This window comes from Sardina pilchardus, chromosome 4 (genome assembly GCF_963854185.1).
Source record: "Sardina pilchardus chromosome 4, fSarPil1.1, whole genome shotgun sequence".
In the NCBI taxonomy this organism is placed as follows: Eukaryota; Metazoa; Chordata; class Actinopteri; order Clupeiformes; family Clupeidae; genus Sardina; species Sardina pilchardus.
Window position 1 is genome coordinate 35400755 of NC_084997.1, and position 20376 is coordinate 35421130.

Consider the following 20376-nt stretch of genomic DNA (forward strand, 5'->3'; position numbering starts at 1 on the left):
TTTTCCTATTTGCTGCTAGTCATTCAAGTACAGCCCAGGGTGTGGGTGTAACTGACTGTGTCTGTCTACAAGGAATGCGTTGTATAAAAGTTCTGTGAACAGATTTAAACACAGTCTTGTTCCTCACATGACATCTCCAATGTAAACATTAATGTTACAGAATAAGAGCATACAGTTTTGTGTTAGGAAATGCATATGTTGTATTCTGTAGTACACCACATGGTCTTGGAGCAGGAGACTCTTTATAAAGTGAACAGACTCTCATGCTGTTATGTCTCTAATGTGGACTATAGTGTAGACAAGCTCATCATTAAGAACTGCAGACATGTGGTCTCCAGATGAATAAAGCGGCAATTGCACAATGAAATACAGCGAGCTACACAACACATGAGAGAGCAACAGCGCACAGGAATGGTGACTCCAAAGTCATTTCGTAATGATGAATAACTGCAGTTTACAAGATGACTTTGCTGAAAGCACGTGTTAAACAAATAAATATCCAGGCACAAGAACAAAACAACCATGTACACTATAAGTAGCTGAACAATCCTGTAGCTTCCATTATGACAATATACAGTAGCTCATTAAAAATATAGATGTTTGTTTTATCATCTACTGTATGTCTTTCAAATCTTCTGCAGTTCTTGGTGATGCCACTAGGTGGCACCCTATCTTCATGAATGTTTCCTCTGGCTGATTATTCAGTGCTGGAATTCAGCTGCTGGTTGTGGCTTGTTAGCTCATAGTCATCTGTAAACTGTCATCAAACTGCATCGTTCAAAAAAAGATGAAATTCGAAGTGGTTATCAGTCAGTCCTGTAGACATTTTATTGTTTGTGTCAATATCACACCAGGTCATCAGACTACACAATCTTTGTCTGTGGGCACACATTTGGAAATAAGTGGCTTAAGTAATCAATCAATTGCTGCGTTTACATGAGAGCTTTAATTCCGAATAAAACCAAGTTAAATCGGAATAAAAGTTAATTCCGCTTTAAAAGAGACCATGTAAACGCTTATTCCGCTTGAAAATGATTATTCTGAATTAAACTTAATTCCGATTTAAGTGGTTGGTTTATTCCGATGTTAAAGCGGAATTAACTCCCCTCCTTGATCATGTAAACCTTTATTCCGATTAAAAGTTTATTCCGTTTGTTTGGCGCATGCTCGTACAAGGAGGAAGAAGAAGCGCATGCTCGTTTCATGGTTAATTCGGCTCCGTCTTCTTCCCCCCTTCTCCGACAGTCTTCTCCTCCTCAGCTAGCAAACGTGAAGCTTGACAATATTCTCGAGCTGCTGGCTAAATAGTAGGCCTATTATCAGAGTTACTGTGAAACCCGTTTTCATTATGTTATTGTCCATGCTGTAACGTTAACCCGAGATGATAAAAAAGTTGCTAGCCAGCTAAAGTTTGTTTTCTTCCGGTAGACCTTATTAGGCTACGTTCATGCGCCGCCTGTCCAATCGGAACCCTTCCCGACCCCCAGACGTTCAGCAGAATACAATAAAGCGTAATTAACGTATGTTCCATGTAAACGCCAATTCGGAATTATTATTTCCATGTAAACTCGAAGGAGAATATTTTAATTCCGATCTATTTAATTCTGAATAAACTAATTCAGAATTAAAAACATCATGTAAACGTGGCCATTGTAATAACTTTACATTTACATTAAAGATAAAGTTACGTGAGCCAAACTACGGCTCCAATCTTGCTCTGCCCCGCCCTCTTTTACCCTCAGCATCCAATCAGGGCAGAGCATTACTCTGTTCTGAAGTGACACGATCTGGGGGGAGGAGTAAATTAATCTGTACCACATTCAGGGTTCAAATCTGACCCACATTCATCAATAGTATACTCGGTCATAATTAGTATACTCATTCATCAATACTATACTCGGTCATCAATAGTATACTCGGTCATCAATAGTATACTCATTCATCAATAGTATACTCGGTCATCAATAGTATACTCGGTCATCATTAGTATACTCAGTCATCATTAGTATACTCGGTGTGTTAATGAATCAATACATCTTCTGGTGTAAGTGTGCTACATTCAGCACACCTCCATCATCACAACTCCATCAGTGCTGCTCTGATCTTACTGAGGATTCACTGGTAGGATCCTCAGAGGAGAGAGACTACACCAGGTATTCATATATGGGAACACTCTCTCAGTGAAGGTGTGTGTGAGTGTGTGTAGGTGTGTGTTATTATCAGGGTCAGAGAATGACAGCTCTCCTCCGTCCCAATTCAGCTGCACTCTGATCCTCTGGAGTTTCTGCTGCACTGTGAGGACAGTGGAGGACTGTGGTGGAGCAAGTGCACTATATATAGCACCATCATACCCCACACGCCACCATCCACTCCTGGATCTAAAGTCTCCCCTCCTCTTGAGAGACTCTGTCATCACACCCACAGTCCACCCTGTGTTCTCCCCAACCTCCACATCCCAGCAGTGAGTCCCTGAGTTAAAGCCCTCGGAGCCCAGGATACTGGAATACTTATCAAACCTCTGTGGGTTATTTTCAACAAATCTCACGCTGGTCAGATCCTCAGACAGGACGAGATCTGGGTGTGCTGTGTTGGGATCCAGAGTCACAGGAGCTGCAGAGAGAAAGAACACACACACATGAACATGTGCAGAACACTCAGAATTCCACACCGAAATGAAATCTAAATCAGATATAAAACTAGATGTACTGCAAAGCGGTACAAAATATGACTTTTATGTAAATGAGTGTGTGCATGTGTGCTTTTGCTTCTCTGTCTGTGAGTTTTCGCTTGTATGTGTGGTGGGGATAAAGGGATGCGTGTGTGTGTGTGTGTGTGTGTGTGTGTGTCTGATTGTGTGTGTTTCACTTCTGAAGTGTGTGGGAGGGGGAGTAATGGGGCGTGTGTTTTTTTCATGTGTGTGTGCATGTTTGTGTGTGTGTGGGGATGTGTGTGCATCCATGTGGGTGTGTTTGTGCATGCGTGCGTGTATGTGTTTGTGTGTGCAGGTGTGTGTGTGCATGCGTATGCCTCAGTATGTATGTGTGTGTCTTCGTGTGAGTGTGTGTGTGTATGTGTGTGTTTATGTGTGTGTTAAGACCAACATACAAAAAAAAATATGGTCCTCCTAGGTCCTACGGTTCTCCAGATTCCGCCTTACCCTCCTTTCGTGGGGTCCAGTCCGGCAGGGGGGGCGACGGATCAAAGCCAAAAACAATGCAATGGCGACATGCTATCCATGTGGGGCTACATGCCCCCCAAGTTTCATGCACTCCAGTCTTTCAGTCTCTCGGGAATCCTTGACGGAAATTTGGCTCGCACAAAAAAAAACTGACTTAACCTATATGTCATAATAAAGGTGTTACTGACCAATCATTTTTTTCCAGACCTTGACCTTCAGCTTGTCCAGGTGCTTTGCCACACTGATCAGAGCTCCTGAAACCCTCTCTGGATCCTGCAGTGTGCACTGGGCTCTGGAATAACATTCAGGAGTCAGTGCTGCTGTGGGTTTGGGTTCAGAACCACAGAGAAGAGAGAGAGACAGGAGGCAGATCACTCACCTTTCCACTGTGCTCTTGTAGGTCTGTAGAGAAACAAATAGATTACTGTAGGTCCATACTGTAGATTCATACATGAACACCAACACCAAGTAATTACCCAAAGGCACTATTATGATCAGCAGCTATGCATGAATATATGCATATCTACCATCAACGTTAGTTTTGTTTTTACCTGCAGGAATGTGACATCATCAGCTCCCATCTTCTCCTGTATGGCTCTGATAGTGTCTGAAAGAGATGAGATCTCTCTGCTCATCTTCTCAATCTTCTCCTTCATCATCTGACTCTTCTGCTCCTCTTCCTCCCTCAGTGCAGCTATCCTGGCTGCCTCTTCATCTCGTAGAAACTGGTGAAGCTTCTCAAACTCCCCCTTGATCTGCTTCTCTGTGTGCTGGACCTGAGTCTGGAATAACACACATAGTACGCCACCATGAAGCTGCTGCACAGCCAATCAAATGTCCCCTCCCCTCTGAGCTTAGTAACATGCTGATTGGCTGAGAGCAGTTCCATTGTGTTTTCCCTGGAGTATTTTTGAGTGCACACACATGGAATAGAGTTCTATATCAGTGTACAGCATGCAGACCCTGATACGGTATCCAGCTCCCTGCTGCTGGTCTTAGTCCTGGTACAACATGAATGACATACAGTATGTGTTGAAGTAGATGGGCTTCAATTCCATTTAACTCCAATAACTTTAGCAGCTTATCTAGTGTTTAACTTAAACAATTAGTTTTAACTGAAACACAACGGACAATTTCTTTACCCCAAATTTCTTGACAATGTCTATTGCTGAGATAATTAAGGACCTCTTATTTGTCCTTTTTACAAAGCAGTAGTACTTAGAACCCTAGAAAATAAATATTAATTAGTTCTATAGAAAAGAAGAAGTTCAGTGTGTTTGATGAGGCTCCAATCTCCCATTGCTCTACACAGCCCAATTTAATCTGCTGTTAACAGACCTCTTGCTCCTGCCAACTGTTACCCCTCCATTCATATCACTCTACATCAGTTCACTAAAGTTCATCATCAGTCAGTGATAGTCAACAACACTCTCATGCTGCTACACACATTCAGGAGGACCTCACCTTCACATGTTCAGCGGTTTCATCACAGGTGAGTTTTGCTTCTTCAAAGACCTTCAGCTTCTTCTGTAAGCACTCTAGTTTAATCCTCAGCAGCTCCTGAGGTAAACAGAGAGAGAGAGAGAGAGAGAGAGAGAGAGAGAGAGAAGAGAGAGTGTGTGTGTTACATCCATTGTGTAACTATGCAACACACTACAGTGTAAAGACTCCACCTGGTGGTGAGTGATGAACATTACAATTACTCCAAGAGGAGGACTTTGCACTTTGACGCTGTAGGTGTTTTGCGCCGATTCTTCTCTTTAATACATATTATTTCAAAGAGTCAAGAATGTAACTCACCTTAAGGTCAGCAGCTGCCTCATCTACAGGTTGGAACTTGTGGTTGGTGTGTTTCTTGGAAATCTGACACACCACACACACAGGTTGGTTATCGTCCAGACAGAAAACCTTGAGTTTCTCACTGTGCAGACTACAGAGCACCTCAGACCCTGCTGAAGCTCTCTGACTTCTCTCCCTTAAATAAGCTTCACACAGGCTCCTTAACGCCAGGTTCGGTTGATAGATTTCTTTAGAGCACTTCCTCATGCAGTAGGGACATTCTCTGTGTCCTTTGCTCTCCCAGAACTGCTGCAGACAGGCTTTACACACACTGTGAGCGCAGGTTAAAATGACGGGATCCTTGTAGATGTCACAGCACACAGGACAGCAAAATTCCTCTTCAAGCTTTGAAGCCATTTTCCTCTGTGAAAAACTTAATACGTCCGGTTAGTTTTTACTTTCACTTTTAGAGGGTGAAAAAAACGGCGTTAGTTTAAATTAAACCTATGTGTACCATTTCCTGACGTAGATTATCGACCTCTTACATGTCTGTTAACCATAAGAGTTTACATCTCATTCTAAAAATACTTATCATCTAACAAAAATCAGTATCACACCCAATCTGCAGGCTAACTCCGTCTAGCAGGTAAGTAACTTCCTCATTCAGGGAAGTGGGCTGGGCTGGGGAATCTGATTGGCCAGTCTCAAATGAAGTCTCTTTTCCTATTTGCTAGTCATTCAAGTACAGACCAGGGTGTGGGTGTAACTGACTGTGTCTGTCTATAAGGAATGTGTTGTATGAAAGTTATGTGAATAGATTTAAACACAGTCTTGTTCCTACATGACATCTCCAATGTAAATGTAACCTCACTCCAGCACACTCATGTTGTGGTATAGAAAAGTTACCTTTTATTTCTCTATTGCTTTAACTACAATTGAACTCTTTGAAAATGAAAACGTCCTATCCTTAGATCCTTAGATCTACACATAAATGAAGCCTTACCCCGGAATTTATCAAACTGAAAATGAGGAGCACCTAACACAAACAGTTACCCATTTGAAGTAGAAAACCCAAATAATGACAGTAGTAATTGTAAATCACATAAGCTCCCTAACGTACTTCATAAGTATAGCTCACCATAACCAGTAGGTCTTAACAACACTCTCAAAACAGGCATTTATATTCAGTAAACCCCCATCCATACATCATAACATCAATAGCACGTAACACATTGTAAATACCCTTGCAGGCAAAACGCCAGTATCACAAAAGTCACGAGTATTCTCACTGCTGATCACTGTTGTCACTGTTTCGTTAAGTGTTCACTCAGTGTCAAGCCACTAGATGGTCACGTAAAAGTGTTCCATACAAAAAGTATTGTTCACGGGATGCACGTCTTGTCAGTGACTGGAGTGGAGAGTCTCATGTGGCAGGGAATACTCACAGACCACACCGAGAGTGCCGCGGGGGTGGGAGAGAGGAGGGACAGATGACAGGGAGAAGCGCTGGTTTCTCGTACAAGCTGGCAGGATGAAGCGTCCAACGTCGATCCAGCAGAACGACGACACTAATATGATATTCTCTAAAGCTAGTTTAACTTCACAGTAAAATAACTAGTGAGGCAATTCCTCCTCACGCTACGACGTCATACACTTTCTGAACAGCAACGACGCAAAGTTGATTGAAGTCTATTCTTCTCTGTGACACGACCGCTCCAGATATTCTTCGTCCACCACAGGGACACAATAACACTACTTTACACTAAACTTAGCAAATATATATGCAACTCGGTAAAATAAGTTCACTTTCTTCAGGCTTACTTAGCTAACGTGTCGAGTCCACGGAGGCTGCCATCTTCCATCCTTGTCCTTTTTCGCGCTACTCCTCCAAGTCCCGCCCTCTCCACACACCCCATTGGACGGCACACCAACTTCCTCAGCCACTGATTGGTTTACCGCCAATCCATGTCCTAGGCTGCTATTGAATGTAGTTCTTCACAGGGGAGGGTTTGACAGTCAAAATGAAAGTGCACAAAATAATTATGTCCACAGTCTAAGGCACCCTTACATTCCCCCCCTTCAAACCCTGCCACATATACCTCTCCACAATTTACACGTTCTCTGAAAGTCTGTGCAAGTACTTTTTTTGTTGTTTTTACAGAGCAATAAGAACAGAACATTAACAAAACATTAACAAAACCTTAACACTTCATATTGCTTAAACATCTCTTATTTTGTAAGAAAATCTCTGAATCTACCAGGGAGTTGACCTCTGGTGCTCCTCTGAGGTCTGAATGACCTTTGCTCACTGTCACTGTCAATTCCTATCGCAGCTGTATCATCTGACTGTACTTCCCCATGTGACTCATGCTCGTCAGCGCTTAAGATCCCACCCTGTTCACTCTGCCTACTCCTAACCTCCTCATCAGTTTCAGAAGTGTCGTCTGAGGGACTATGGTGAGAGTGTGTATCTCTGACAGTGGGTTTGGGGTTACAGCTACGGGGGACACAGACTAAGTCATAGGAATCAGATTCAGATTCATGGGGAGCTCTATGCTCTTGGGGGGGCCTACTTGTTAGAGGGGTCTCAAATATGCACGGTTTCATTTGGTCCCTATGTACCACCTTGGTAGGGCCACCAGCCTCAGGCTTAACAGTATACACGGGCATGTCTGGGTGGCTCTGGGCCACAACAAGGTAAGGGTCCGGCTCCCATCTATCTTGAATCTTGTTCCTGCCACGTGGTTTGTGGTTCCTCAGGAGGACTCTGTCCCCAGGCCGAATGAGTGCGCCACGTGCCCGTCGATCATACAACCTCTTTCGTCGCTTTGAGGCACCTTGAGTCGCAGCCCGCGCGGCGTCTGCCGCCACCCGCAGTCTCTCATGGTGATTCAGCACCCAGTCGTCAAGATTTTCTGCATCGCTGTCACTGAGATCCATTCCCCCAAGCACATCCCGGGGCAAACGGGCATCTCTCCCGAATAGCAAATAAAAGGGAGAGTACCCAGTAGATGAATGAATGTGGCTATTGTACGCCATAACTAATTCTGGCAAGTACTCTCTCCAGTTCTTCTTTTTGTTCGCCGGGAGAGTTCTTAGCATCTCATGCATCGTGCGGTTAAATCTTTCGCATTGTGAATTCCCCTGCGGGTGGTAGGGCGTTGTTCTGCTTTTTGCTATACCATATGTGCGACAGAGTTCCTTTATCACACTGGCCTCAAAGTTCCGGCCTTGATCAGCATGTAATCGGGCAGGGCACCCATAATAGGAAAACCAATGTTTGACTAATGCAGCAGCGGTGGTGCGTGCAGACTGATCTTTTGTGGCAACTGCCACTGTAAACCTTGTGAACATATCAGTGAGGACCAGCACATTTTCATATCCCCCTGCTGACTGCTCTAACAAGGTATAATCCATGGCTAGTACCTCTAAAGGGACAGTGACATTGCTACACACCATTTGGGCTTGAGCCTTTGGGAACACGTCCTTGGCTAGACTGCACCTAGTGCACTGTTTCACCCAAGTCTCAACATCCTTGGTCATGGACGGCCAATAATAGCCTCGGCTCAGCTTAGCCAAGGTGCCCTTAACACTAAAGTGACCCCCATGATCATGATGGCTCTCATAGACTGTGCGTTGTAGCGATCTGGGCACAATCAGTTGGCAAACATTCTCCCCATCACGCGGGTCTTGCAAACATCGGACCAACACCCCCCGTTGGAGCCTTAGTCTCTCCCAGTCTCTGCACAATTTCCGCTGAGATGAGTTCAGACTTCGCAACTGCTGCTTGCCAGGTTGTCTGCCCATCTTCACTGCCTCCAGCATTGGTCCAACATCATGATCCTGCATCTGAAGGTCCCGGACCTCTTCCCAACAGTAACTACCTACTCTATATCTCACAGCGGCCTGAGTCGCTTGAACCTGCCTTGGTTCCTGGAGGTAATCCTTGTGGGAGGGCCACAGGCTGGCTCTCACTTCATCCTCCTTAATGACTAGGAAATCTTTACCCGTATCTTCTGCTTCAGGCTCAAGGGTTGTGGGGAGACGGGATAAGATGTCGGCATTTTGGTTAGACTTTCCTGGCTTGTAGTGGACCTCGAAGTTAAATTCTGCCAGCTGGGCAACCCACCTCTCTTCAACGGCACCAAGGTTGGCAGTCTCTAAATGTCGGAGGGGGTTATGATCTGTGATGACTGTGAACTTGGCGTACATTAGTAAGTCACGGAACTTTTCCGTGACAGCCCATTTCAGGGCGAGCAGTTCTAATTTGAACGCGCTGTAATTCCTGTCATTTCGCTCCGAACCACGCAGACCCCGGCTCGCATACGCTATAACCCGCTCAATGCCGTCTTGCCGTTGACTTAACACAGCCCCAAGACCCTGTCTGCTTCCATCAGTTGTCACGATGAAGGGAAGATGATAGTCAGGATAAGCCAGCACAGGAGGTGCCATTAGGCAAGCTCTCAGTTTGTCAAAAGCCATTTGACACTCTTTGCTCCACTGAAAGTACTGGTGAGTTTCCTTATCCCCCCTCTTAACTTTGCTCAGCAGGGCATGCAAGGGTCTAGCTACTTGCGAAAAATGGGGAACAAAGCGCCGATAATAAGACATGAACCCTACCACCTGCCTCACCTCTCTCACAGAGCGGGGAGTCGGCCAATCCTCTAAGACCCTCACTTTTTCCATGTCGACTTGAACCCCTCCTGCAGACACCACATGTCCAAGGAACTTAACTTCAGGTCTGAGCAGGAAACACTTCTTTGGATTCAGCTTCAACCCGTGGTTACGAAGCCTGCTGAACACCAAGTCCAGTCTTTCTAAGTGAGTTTTGAAATCTCTGGAGAATACCAGGACATCATCTAAGTACACAAGCAGGACATCAAATGCTAGATCACCTAGGACTGACTCCATAAGGCGCTGAAATGTCGCCGGGGCATTGCATAGCCCAAAAGGCATGCGTGTCCACTGGTACAGCCCAAAAGGTGTGGTCACTGCTGTCTTTTCCTGGTCTTTCTCCTCGACAGCTACCTGGAAATACCCAGATGTCAGATCTAATGATGAAAATAGTTGTGCTTGTCCCAGTGCATCCAGGGATTCCTCAACTCTTGGTAGAGGGTATGCATCTTTATGGGTTACATTATTTAACTTTCTATAGTCACAGCAAAATCGAACGGACCCATCGCGCTTCATAACAATGACTGCCGGACTAGCCCACGGGCTACAACTTTCTCTCAAAATGCCTCGTGAAACAAGGTCTTGCACATGCCGTTTCACCTCTTGAAACACATGAGGTGGGATCCTCCGGTACCGTTGCTTAATAGGATGGGCGTCACCTGTATGAACCTCGTGTTTCACCGTTGTAGTATACCCATAATCTCCCTCTCCCTTTGAGAAAACATCACCATACTTCTGTAACAGCTCATTGAGCTGAGAAACTTCCGATGGTGTGAGCCCCATTACATTGGCTTGGACAGGCACTGTCAGCCTCCCAGGGTGGTGATTCTCACATGCACTCTCACCCTCCAGTGCTCTAACATGGAGCTCCCCTTCAGCCTCCTCAAACATAAGCATGTCCTTTGGGAACACCTTCTCTGGCCTGCTAAGCTCTGCAACTCTCGACCTAGGGGGCAGCACCACAGGCTCTTGACGTGCATTGAGAAGACGCACTGACACCTTTCCCTTTACCGCATGAGTCAGGACATTCGCAACTAACAGCCCATGAGGCATGCTGATAGTTGGGGAAGCCTCAACTAACACCTGGCTGTGAACTTTCGGAGGAATTCTGCAAAGGCCCTCAATAACGACTTCACTTAGTGGGGGTACCACGACAGCTTGACGACCGGCAACTTTAACATAGCCAATCTTGCCTTTGGGGCCAACAAACTGTTCTTCCTTTGCCATCTGTACAAACACACGGTGCAAATTTCCCACTCCAGAAGACTCGTTGTGGCGATCCATCATCTGCACTCCGTGCATGTCATTAAAAAGACTGCGCAGGTCACAAAGGACATTCATGCCCAAGATGCCAGGTACCTGACTAGACGCCTTCCCCCTGGTTGTGTCATCTCGCAGCACGAACACACACTTCCCGGTTAGTTTCTTCCCAAAACACTCAACGTCTGTGTACAAACAGCCCAAAACCGGAATATCCAGCCCGTTGGCCGCTGTCAACTTGACCCATTTTGCTGGGGACAATGCCTTTCCTCTAAAGTGCTTTTTGAAATGGTCCTCAGACATCGTGGTAACCTCCGAGCCTGTGTCAAGCAAGCAGCATGTCTTAACACCATCTATGCTGACATCAACCGTGAAACAGTTGCCAAAGGCACCCATTGGTGCAGCTCTCTGCTCAGTCACGAGTGTGGATGCTGGATTGATAGCCCCCCCGGTTGCTGTTTTGATAGCTCCCTCAGCCTGACCATCTTGATCGCCCCCGGACACATCCGATATGATAGCATTAGCTTGGCGCCGTTTCCCCTGGCCCATCCGACATTCCCTGCTTATATGTCCTGGCTCCCCACAGTTGTAGCATATCAGCTGTCCCAACTCGTCCCTCTGTGGGGGTCTTTGCTGTTTAGGCCTAACGGTTACATGCTTTTCAGGCCTCTGTACTACGCTGTAAAGTTCTTCCTGTCTCGCAGCTAATTTCTGGATTGCTTCATGTAGAGACTGTAATGTCAATGCTGAGGGTGTGTCTTCAGTGGCTACACTATTTACGGTGCTACGAGTATGGCTTTTGTCACGTGTGGTTTGGGAGGTCTCCTCCTCCTCTGACCAATCAATTGCTGCTTTCATCAACTCCTGAAATGTTAGCCCTGACTGTTCTTTTGCCTGTCTCTTTATTTCTCTTCTGAGGTTATCATCTTTGAGGCCAAGGACAAACTGCTCTTTCAACATGACATCAGTGTCCGAGATGCATTTTGGATCACGACGCTTTAGACGGCGAAGTTTCTCCTCTAAGTCGTACCCGTAAGCTCGTATCCGCTCAGCTGCTGCTTGTTTCCGGTCATAAAATTCCCTCAGCCTAATGCCCACTGGAACTTTATCCCCATAAACTTCTTCTAGCATCTTGAAAACATTTCCAATGGCAGTCTCATCATCTTTGACTCTCAATTTTACAGTTACCTTGGCTTCCCCTTTCACATGTTGTCTGATTAATTCAACTTTGTCCTCATCTGGAATTTTACATACTGAAAAGTGGGACTTAACAGCTGTGATCCATTCCTCAATGCACATTTCCCCTTCTTTTTGTGCACCACTAAAGTCTGGACATTTTCTGTCTCTTTGTATGTATACTGTAGTGGGGGTTTTCTGCTCAATGACCACCTTTGCCATTTCCATTGCATCCCTTTGGTCACTTCTTGCCTGAGCAAGTAACTGCGCCTGTTCCCTCATGTGTTTCGACTGCTCTTCAAATTTTCCTTGCAGCTCTTCAAATTGTTTCTTCAAGGCATCCATGACTGTAGCCTGATGACTGAGACCCTACTTCTGAATGGCACTAACAAAGGCTAATAAGTCTAAGAATAGTAGTGAGGGGTTTTGATTAGGTAAATATCCTGTTCGTGGACGCCATAATGTAACCTCACTCCAGCACACTCATGTTGTGGTATAGAAAAGTTACCTTTTATTTCTCTATTGCTTTAACTACAATTGAACTCTTTGAAAATGAAAACGTCCTATCCTTAGATCCTTAGATCTACACATAAATGAAGCCTTACCCCGGAATTTATCAAACTGAAAATGAGGAGCACCTAACACAAACAGTTACCCATTTGAAGTAGAAAACCCAAATAATGACAGTAGTAATTGTAAATCACATAAGCTCCCTAACGTACTTCATAAGTATAGCTCACCATAACCAGTAGGTCTTAACAACACTCTCAAAACAGGCATTTATATTCAGTAAACCCCCATCCATACATCATAACATCAATAGCACGTAACACATTGTAAATACCCTTGCAGGCAAAACGCCAGTATCACAAAAGTCACGAGTATTCTCACTGCTGATCACTGTTGTCACTGTTTCGTTAAGTGTTCACTCAGTGTCAAGCCACTAGATGGTCACGTAAAAGTGTTCCATACAAAAAGTATTGTTCACGGGATGCACGTCTTGTCAGTGACTGGAGTGGAGAGTCTCATGTGGCAGGGAATACTCACAGACCACACCGAGAGTGCCGCGGGGGTGGGAGAGAGGAGGGACAGATGACAGGGAGAAGCGCTGGTTTCTCGTACAAGCTGGCAGGATGAAGCGTCCAACGTCGATCCAGCAGAACGACGACACTAATATGATATTCTCTAAAGCTAGTTTAACTTCACAGTAAAATAACTAGTGAGGCAATTCCTCCTCACGCTACGACGTCATACACTTTCTGAACAGCAACGACGCAAAGTTGATTGAAGTCTATTCTTCTCTGTGACACGACCGCTCCAGATATTCTTCGTCCACCACAGGGACACAATAACACTACTTTACACTAAACTTAGCAAATATATATGCAACTCGGTAAAATAAGTTCACTTTCTTCAGGCTTACTTAGCTAACGTGTCGAGTCCACGGAGGCTGCCATCTTCCATCCTTGTCCTTTTTCGCGCTACTCCTCCAAGTCCCGCCCTCTCCACACACCCCATTGGACGGCACACCAACTTCCTCAGCCACTGATTGGTTTACCGCCAATCCATGTCCTAGGCTGCTATTGAATGTAGTTCTTCACAGGGGAGGGTTTGACAGTCAAAATGAAAGTGCACAAAATAATTATGTCCACAGTCTAAGGCACCCTTACATAAACATTAATGTTGGAGAATGATAGCATATACTTTTGAGTTAGAAAATCACATGTTGTATTCTGTAGTACACCACGTGGTCTTGGAGCAGGAGACTCTTTCCAAAGTGAACAGACTCTCATGGGGACTGCTACAGTATGTCTCTTGTGGGGACTATAGTGTAGACAAGCTCATTATTAAGAATTCCCAACGTGTTGGTCTCCAGATGAATAAAGTGACTGTACAATGACCATGAAACATGAAATTATATGATATTCTCTGTATTCTCTATAGTAGCCTATGTTTTCATTAAAAAAAAGTTTACTAAACATGATGCCTGGAATACATCAATAGAATGTGTTACTGTTTACTGTAATGTATCGGATGGTGGGGGTACGTGAGCCAAGTCAGGATGTAGAAGGTGGTACGTGGGATACAAAGTTTGGGAACCGCTGATCATAAAGATTACAGGGTTTTTTCATTCTTTATCTATCTACTGCTGTCTTTCAAACCTTCTTCAGTTCTTGGTGACCGCCACTAGATGCTAGACGATTTCACATTGACCGTAGAGTTAGCGTTTTCACAGGAGGGTGTATGAATCGACATGTTTGACACAGAAAGACTCTCAGATACTTCTGACCTACTTTTGTTGTTAATAGTAATTTGTACATTTCATCAAACTGCATTGTTCAAAAAAGGCTAAATTCAAAGTGGTCTTGTAGACATTTTATTGCTTGTGTCAATATCACACCAGGTCATCAGACTACACACTCTGTGTCTGTTGGCACACATTTTGAAATAAGTGGCTTAAATAGAATGCATTCTATCACTTTAAGTAATCAATCAATCTAATTTACATTGGAGTTGAAGTTATGTGAGTCAAAGTATGACTCCAATTTTGCTCTGTCCCACCCTTTTTTACTTTCAGCATCCAATCAGAGCATTACTCTATTCTGAGGTGACGTAGACTGGGGAGGGGTTCTGTGGAGCAAATGCATTCAGGGTTCAAAACTGACCAACGGTCATCAATAGTATACTCGGTCATCAATAGTATATTCTGTCATCATTAGTATACTCGGCCGTCATTAGTAGGCTATACTCGGTCATCATTAGTATACTCGGTCATCATTAGCAAACTCGGTCATCATTAGTATACTCGGTCATCATTAGCAAACTCGGTCATCATTAGCATACTGTACTTGGTCATCAATATACAGATCATTAGTATACTCGGTCATCATATATAGTATATTTGGTGTATTAATGAATCAATACATCTCCTGGTTTAAGTGCGTTATATTCAGCACACCTCCACATCACACCTACTGGCCTCATGAGAGTCCAGTCAGAGACACCATCAGCTCCATCAGTGCTGCTCTGATCTTACTGAGGACTCACTGGTAGGATCCTCAGAGGACAGAGATCACAATCAGTACTGAGGTACGGAAACACTCTCTCAGTGAAAGTGTGCGTGAAAGTGTGTAGGTGTGTGTTATTATCAGGGTCAGAGAATGACACCTTTCCTCTGTCCCAGTCCAGCTGCACTCTGATCCTCTGGGGATTCTGCTGCACTTTGAGGGGAATGTCAGCATTGGGAGGAGCACGTACTCCATACACAACACTATTGTACCACATGATCCACCGTCCACTCTTGGATCTAATGTTTCCTTTCCTCTGGAGAGACTCGGTCATCACACCCACACTCCACCATGTGTTCTCTCCAACCTCCACATCCCAGCAGTGAGTCCCTGAGTTAAAGCCCTCAGAGCTCAGGACACTGCGATACTCATCAAACCTCTCTGGGTTATGTTTAACAACTCTCACGCTGGTCAGATCCTCAGACAGGATGAGCCGTGGGTGTGCAGTGTTGGGATCCAGAGTCACAGGAGCTGCAGAGAGAAAGAACACACACAAGCATGTGCAGAGCACTCAGAATTCCACACTGCAATGAAATCTAAACCAGATGTAAAATTCTAAAATAGAATCAGACTAGAATTAAGGTGTTACTGACCAATCATTTTCTTCCAGACCTTGACCTTCAGGTTGTCCAGGTGTTTCTCCACGTTGATCAGAGCTCCTGAAACCCTCTCTGGATCCTGCAGTGTGCACTGGGCTCTGGAATAACATTCAGGAGTCAGTGCTGCTGTGGGTTTGGGTTCAGAACCACAGAGAAGAGAGAGAGATAGGAGGCAGATCACTCACCTTTCCACTGTGCTCCTGTAGTTCTGGAGAGAAACACATAGATTAGGTCAATAGATTCATACATAAACACCCATGACAAGTAATTACCAAAAGGCACAATTAGCTATGATCAGTTATAATGTATACATATATGAAAGAACATCTACCATCAAAGTTAGATTTGTTCTTACCTGCAGGAATGTGACATCATCTGCTCCCATCTCCTTTTCTATGGCTCTGATTGTGTCTGAAAGAGATGCGATCATCTTCTCACTTTCCTTCATCATCTGACTCTTCTGCTCCTCTTCCTCCCTCAGTGCAGCTATCCTGGCTGCCTCCTCATCTCGTAGAAACTGGTGAAGCTTCTCAAACTCCTCCTTGATCTGATCCTCTGTGTGCTGGGCTTGAGTCTGGAATAATTCACAGACTTCTAGATTATAACCATATGTGTCACTTTTGCATGGATGTTTTCAGTTAGACAAAAAACTTAACAAATGACTGATTACTGTTCTACAGTATGTGTTTGAGTAGATTGGCTTCAATTCCATTTCATTCAAATAACTTGAGCAGCATATCTAGCATGTAACTTAACACATCTGCTGTAAACAGGCCTCTTGCTCCTGCCAACTGTTACCCTTCCATTCATATCATGTACCTCCGCCAAGGAGGTATATGTTTTCATCGGGGACCGGCGTTTGTCTGTCTGTCTGTTTGTCTGTCTGTTTGTTTGTCTGTCTGTTTGTTAGCAAGATAACTCAAAAAGTAATGGATGGATTTCGCTGAAATTTTCAGCGTTTATGTATTTAGCTTAGTGGTGTAATGGCATGGTATGGCCACGTGGTGGCGATCTGAATAGTTTAGGTTCAAATGTATGACAACCTACAGTAGGAAGAACAAGGCAGGTGGAGGTAGCTGCGCTCTCTGAGTGCTTTTCTAGTTCTATATCAGTCCACTAAAGTTCAACACCAGTCAGTGATGGTCAACAACACTCTCATGCTGCTACACACATTCAGGAGGACCTCACCTTCACATGTTTAGCTGTTTCATCACAGGTAAGATGTGCTTCTTCAAAGACCTTCAGCTTCTTCTGTAAGCACTCTAGTTTAATCCTCAGCAGCTCCTTTGGTAAACAGAGAGAGAGAGTGAGAATGTGTGTGTGTTTGTTTCATGACCATCAGTACATCCATGTATGCAACAGAGTACAGTGTAAAGACTCCACCTAGTGGTGAGTGATGAACATTACAATTACTCCAGGAGGAGGACTTTGCACTTTGACTTTGTAGGTGTTTTTGTTCACCTGTTCTTCTCTTAACAATGTTTTCTCAGTTGCGTTGGTGCTTTTTTCAGATCAGACTTAAGATTCTCATAACTTTCAACCTCCACAACATTTAGCCATTTGTGCATATAGTAGCAATTTCTCCTTCCTCTGATCAAATTGCAAATTGCTTTTGGACATGTATCAGTTGCTCTCATACAATTCTCTGCTGTTTTATCACACTAACATTTGCTTATGTCATGTCAGTCAAAATGAATTGTACTTATGGATGCTGAATAGTCGTTCCCAGTAAAACTAATAGTCTTCATTTCATTGCTTGAATCATTATATACAACATTGTTGAACTACCACAGTTATCAAATTCTGTCACAATGCTGTGGAATTACAAAGAGCATCAACAATGTGAAACACGTGTTCAGTTCTTGTACTCCAAACTCCCAACTACAGCAATGTGTAACTTTACTGTAGTTTTCAAATGGCTGTACAAGTAGTGTATATTGCTGTCTTGCACATTTTCAGGTAGTGTTGTAAAACACTGAGAGAATAAACTGTCACAATGAAAAACATGTCAGAGCCATTTGACTATCTTGTTCATATATGATGGTGTCAAGACTTCTCATTTTTTATGACACTGGCAGTTTCATGAATACTTGCTTTTGAAGAATGTCTTTTGAGGAATGGACTCTCCATTTTGAGCAAGTAACATACTTTGGCAGGTTATCCACTAGGTTTTGCAGGTTGCGCTAATTATGACCACCGCTAGCTTAATTTCTTTTCGTCCCCGGGGGTCACTCCACCCCCGCGCTGCCCCCGCCTGAAGCCCAAAAATTACAGTTTTTCCTACATAACTACTTAACCTGACACCCTCTGGGAGTATGCCACGTGTTGTGGAATTTCATCCATGGGGGGCTATAAAATAAATGGATTTATGTGTACATTCAGGACTGTATACCCATCGGCCTGTAGATGTTGGTATTAACCCTCAAAAACTGTTCCAAACACACATCTCAATCTCCGCTAGTTTTTGTCCTAGAAACATATAAGTGACACCATTAGAAACCTTTAATCAACTAGTTTCCAAATATATGTTTTAAAAGAGAATGGTTGCTCTGGGTGCTGGATATACAGTCATACACACCACACACACAAACATGCAGGAACACACACACACACACACACACACACACACACACACACACACACACACACACAAACATGCAGGAACACACACACACACACACACACATACAAATGCAGACAAGCACAGGCACATACACACACACAAACATGCAGGAACACACGTGTGATGTACTATAGCCTGTGTGTGAGTGTGTGTGTGTGTGTGTGTGTGCATGTTCTGTGTGTATTCTGTGTGTGTTCTCTTTCTTTCTCTCTCTCTCTCTGTCTGTGTGTGTTTTGTGTTATCTGTGTGTATTCTGTGTGTGTTCTCTCTTTCTCTCTCTCTCTCTCTCTCTCTCTGTGGGTGTATCTGTGTGTGTTCCTGTGTGTGTGTGTGTGTGTGTGTGTGTGTGTGTGTGTGTGTGTGCATGTGTGCGTGTGTGTGAGTGTGTGCCTGCGTATGTGTGTGTGCACACGCGTGCATGTGTGTGTGTGTGTGTGTGTGCGTGTGTGTGCAGTGTGTGCATGTGTGTGTGTGTGTGTGTGTTATCTGATATTGGAGTGACAGTCACGGCAGAGAACACAGTGAACATATACACATAGAGACACATAAAACACACACACAAGCAGACACACACACACACACGCACACACACATAGACAGAGAAGCACTCATACACAAAAGCAAGCGCACACATGCACACACTCATTTACATACATAAACGTTGCAATAGGGGATGGAGTAAGCGATGGAAGCAAAAGCGTGATTGATATTTGCAGAGAGAATGTGCAGGACTGAGCGGCGGTCATATTGTGTACCGCTTTGCGGTACATCTAGTTGAGTAGAGAAATGCACCAACTGCTGTGCAAATGTTAATAGTGATGTAAGAAAAGCAACAAAGCGACTGGGATAAAACTGTAATACAAATTATTGCAAAGAGTCAAGCATACAGTATGACTCACCTTTAAGTCAGCTGCTGCCTCATCCAAAGGTTGGAACTTGTGGTTGCTGTGTTTTCTTGAGTCTCTGCACACCACACACACAGGCTGTCTGTCCTCCACACAGAAGAGCTTGAGTTTCTCACTGTGCAGACTGCAGAGCACCTCAGACCCTGAAGCACTCAGACTTTTCTCCTGTAAGAAAACCTCACACAGGTTCCTCAACGCCATGTTAGGAGGATGCCAGTCTTTAGAGCACTTCCTCCTGCAGTAGGGACATTCTCTGTGTCCTTTGCTCTCCCAGAACTGCTGCAGACAGGCTTTACACACACTGTGAGCGCAGGTCAAAATGACGGGATCCTTGTAGATGTCACAGCACACGGGACAGCAAAGCTCCTCTTCAAGTTTAGAAGCCATTTTCTTCTGTGAATATCTTAATACGTCCGGTTAGTTTTTACTCTCCCTTTTACAGGATGAAGAAAAAACATGGTTTGGTCTAAATGACCCCTGTGTATGCAATTGACGTAGGTTATCCACCTCCAACACGTCTATTAACCATAAGAGTTTACATCTCACTCTGAAATTACTTCTGGTCAAACAAAAATCAATATCTCACCCAATCTGCAGGCTGACTCCGTCTCTCAAGAAACTTCCACATTCGGGGAAGTGGGTGTTTTTTTCTTTTTTTCTTAAGGGAATCTGATTGGCCGGTCTGAAATCTTCTTCTTCTTTTTCTGTGAGGTTTCAATGCAGTTTACAATCTAAGTGTATTACCGCCATCTACTGGATTGGGGTGCAATCAAATCAATGCAACAAACATAAAACAAGAAACTAAATCCTATTATCTAATTGTGTTTCTTTAATAAATATTATTGAAGCACAGGTGATATTTTCTGACGTAGGCTCACCTACTGTAATAAAGTGTCCAGGGAAAAGGCTTTCTTTGCCAGATTCACTTCCCTTTCAGCTTTCCTCTTTGTGTGTGGAATAAGCATTTTAAAACAACATGGTCTACAGCCTCTCTCACTCCACAAATATCACAATTTTCAGATGGATGTTTGTGTATAATATTTAAGCTGCTATTTATACCACTATGGCCTATCCTCATTCTTGAAAAACAACCTCCTCCTGTCTGTTTGGATAA

At 44.1% G+C, this 20376-nt stretch overlaps 2 protein-coding genes across 2 annotated transcripts; both read right to left on the minus strand.

The window, feature by feature from the left end:
• Positions 1-805: 805 nt before the first annotated feature.
• Positions 806-5578, minus strand: LOC134079147 (zinc-binding protein A33-like). Its single transcript, XM_062535330.1, has 6 exons — positions 4979-5578; positions 4643-4738; positions 3730-3960; positions 3558-3580; positions 3367-3470; positions 806-2610 (listed from the first exon to the last, which is right to left on the minus strand). The coding sequence occupies exons 1-6, from the start codon at positions 5372-5374 to the stop codon at positions 2105-2107; spliced, it is 1356 nt and encodes a 451-aa protein (XP_062391314.1). The 5' UTR covers positions 5375-5578; the 3' UTR covers positions 806-2104.
• Positions 5579-14506: 8928 nt separating this feature from the next.
• LOC134079152 (zinc-binding protein A33-like) lies at positions 14507-19830 on the minus strand. The gene is made up of 6 exons (XM_062535334.1): positions 19257-19830; positions 16923-17018; positions 16090-16308; positions 15920-15942; positions 15729-15832; positions 14507-15606 (listed from the first exon to the last, which is right to left on the minus strand). The coding sequence occupies exons 1-6, from the start codon at positions 19647-19649 to the stop codon at positions 15101-15103; spliced, it is 1341 nt and encodes a 446-aa protein (XP_062391318.1). The 5' UTR covers positions 19650-19830; the 3' UTR covers positions 14507-15100.
• Between the last annotated feature and the right edge of the window lie 546 nt (positions 19831-20376).

Coding starts and splice junctions, on each gene's coding strand:
- LOC134079147 (XM_062535330.1), bottom strand. CDS start 5,374: ATGGCTTCAAAGCTTGAAGAGGAATTTTGCTGTCCTGTGTGCTGTGAC. Junction 3,581..3,729: donor ATGATGTCACATTCCTGCAG/GTAAAAACAAAA, acceptor GTTTCTCTACAG/ACCTACAAGAGCACAGTGGA. Junction 2,611..3,366: donor GGTCTGGAAAAAAATGATTG/GTCAGTAACACC, acceptor TTCTCTCTGCAG/CTCCTGTGACTCTGGATCCC.
- LOC134079152 (XM_062535334.1), bottom strand. CDS start 19,649: ATGGCTTCTAAACTTGAAGAGGAGCTTTGCTGTCCCGTGTGCTGTGAC. Junction 17,019..19,256: donor AGGCAGCAGCTGACTTAAAG/GTGAGTCATACT, acceptor TGTTTACCAAAG/GAGCTGCTGAGGATTAAACT. Junction 15,833..15,919: donor TACAGGAGCACAGTGGAAAG/GTGAGTGATCTG, acceptor ATGTTATTCCAG/AGCCCAGTGCACACTGCAGG.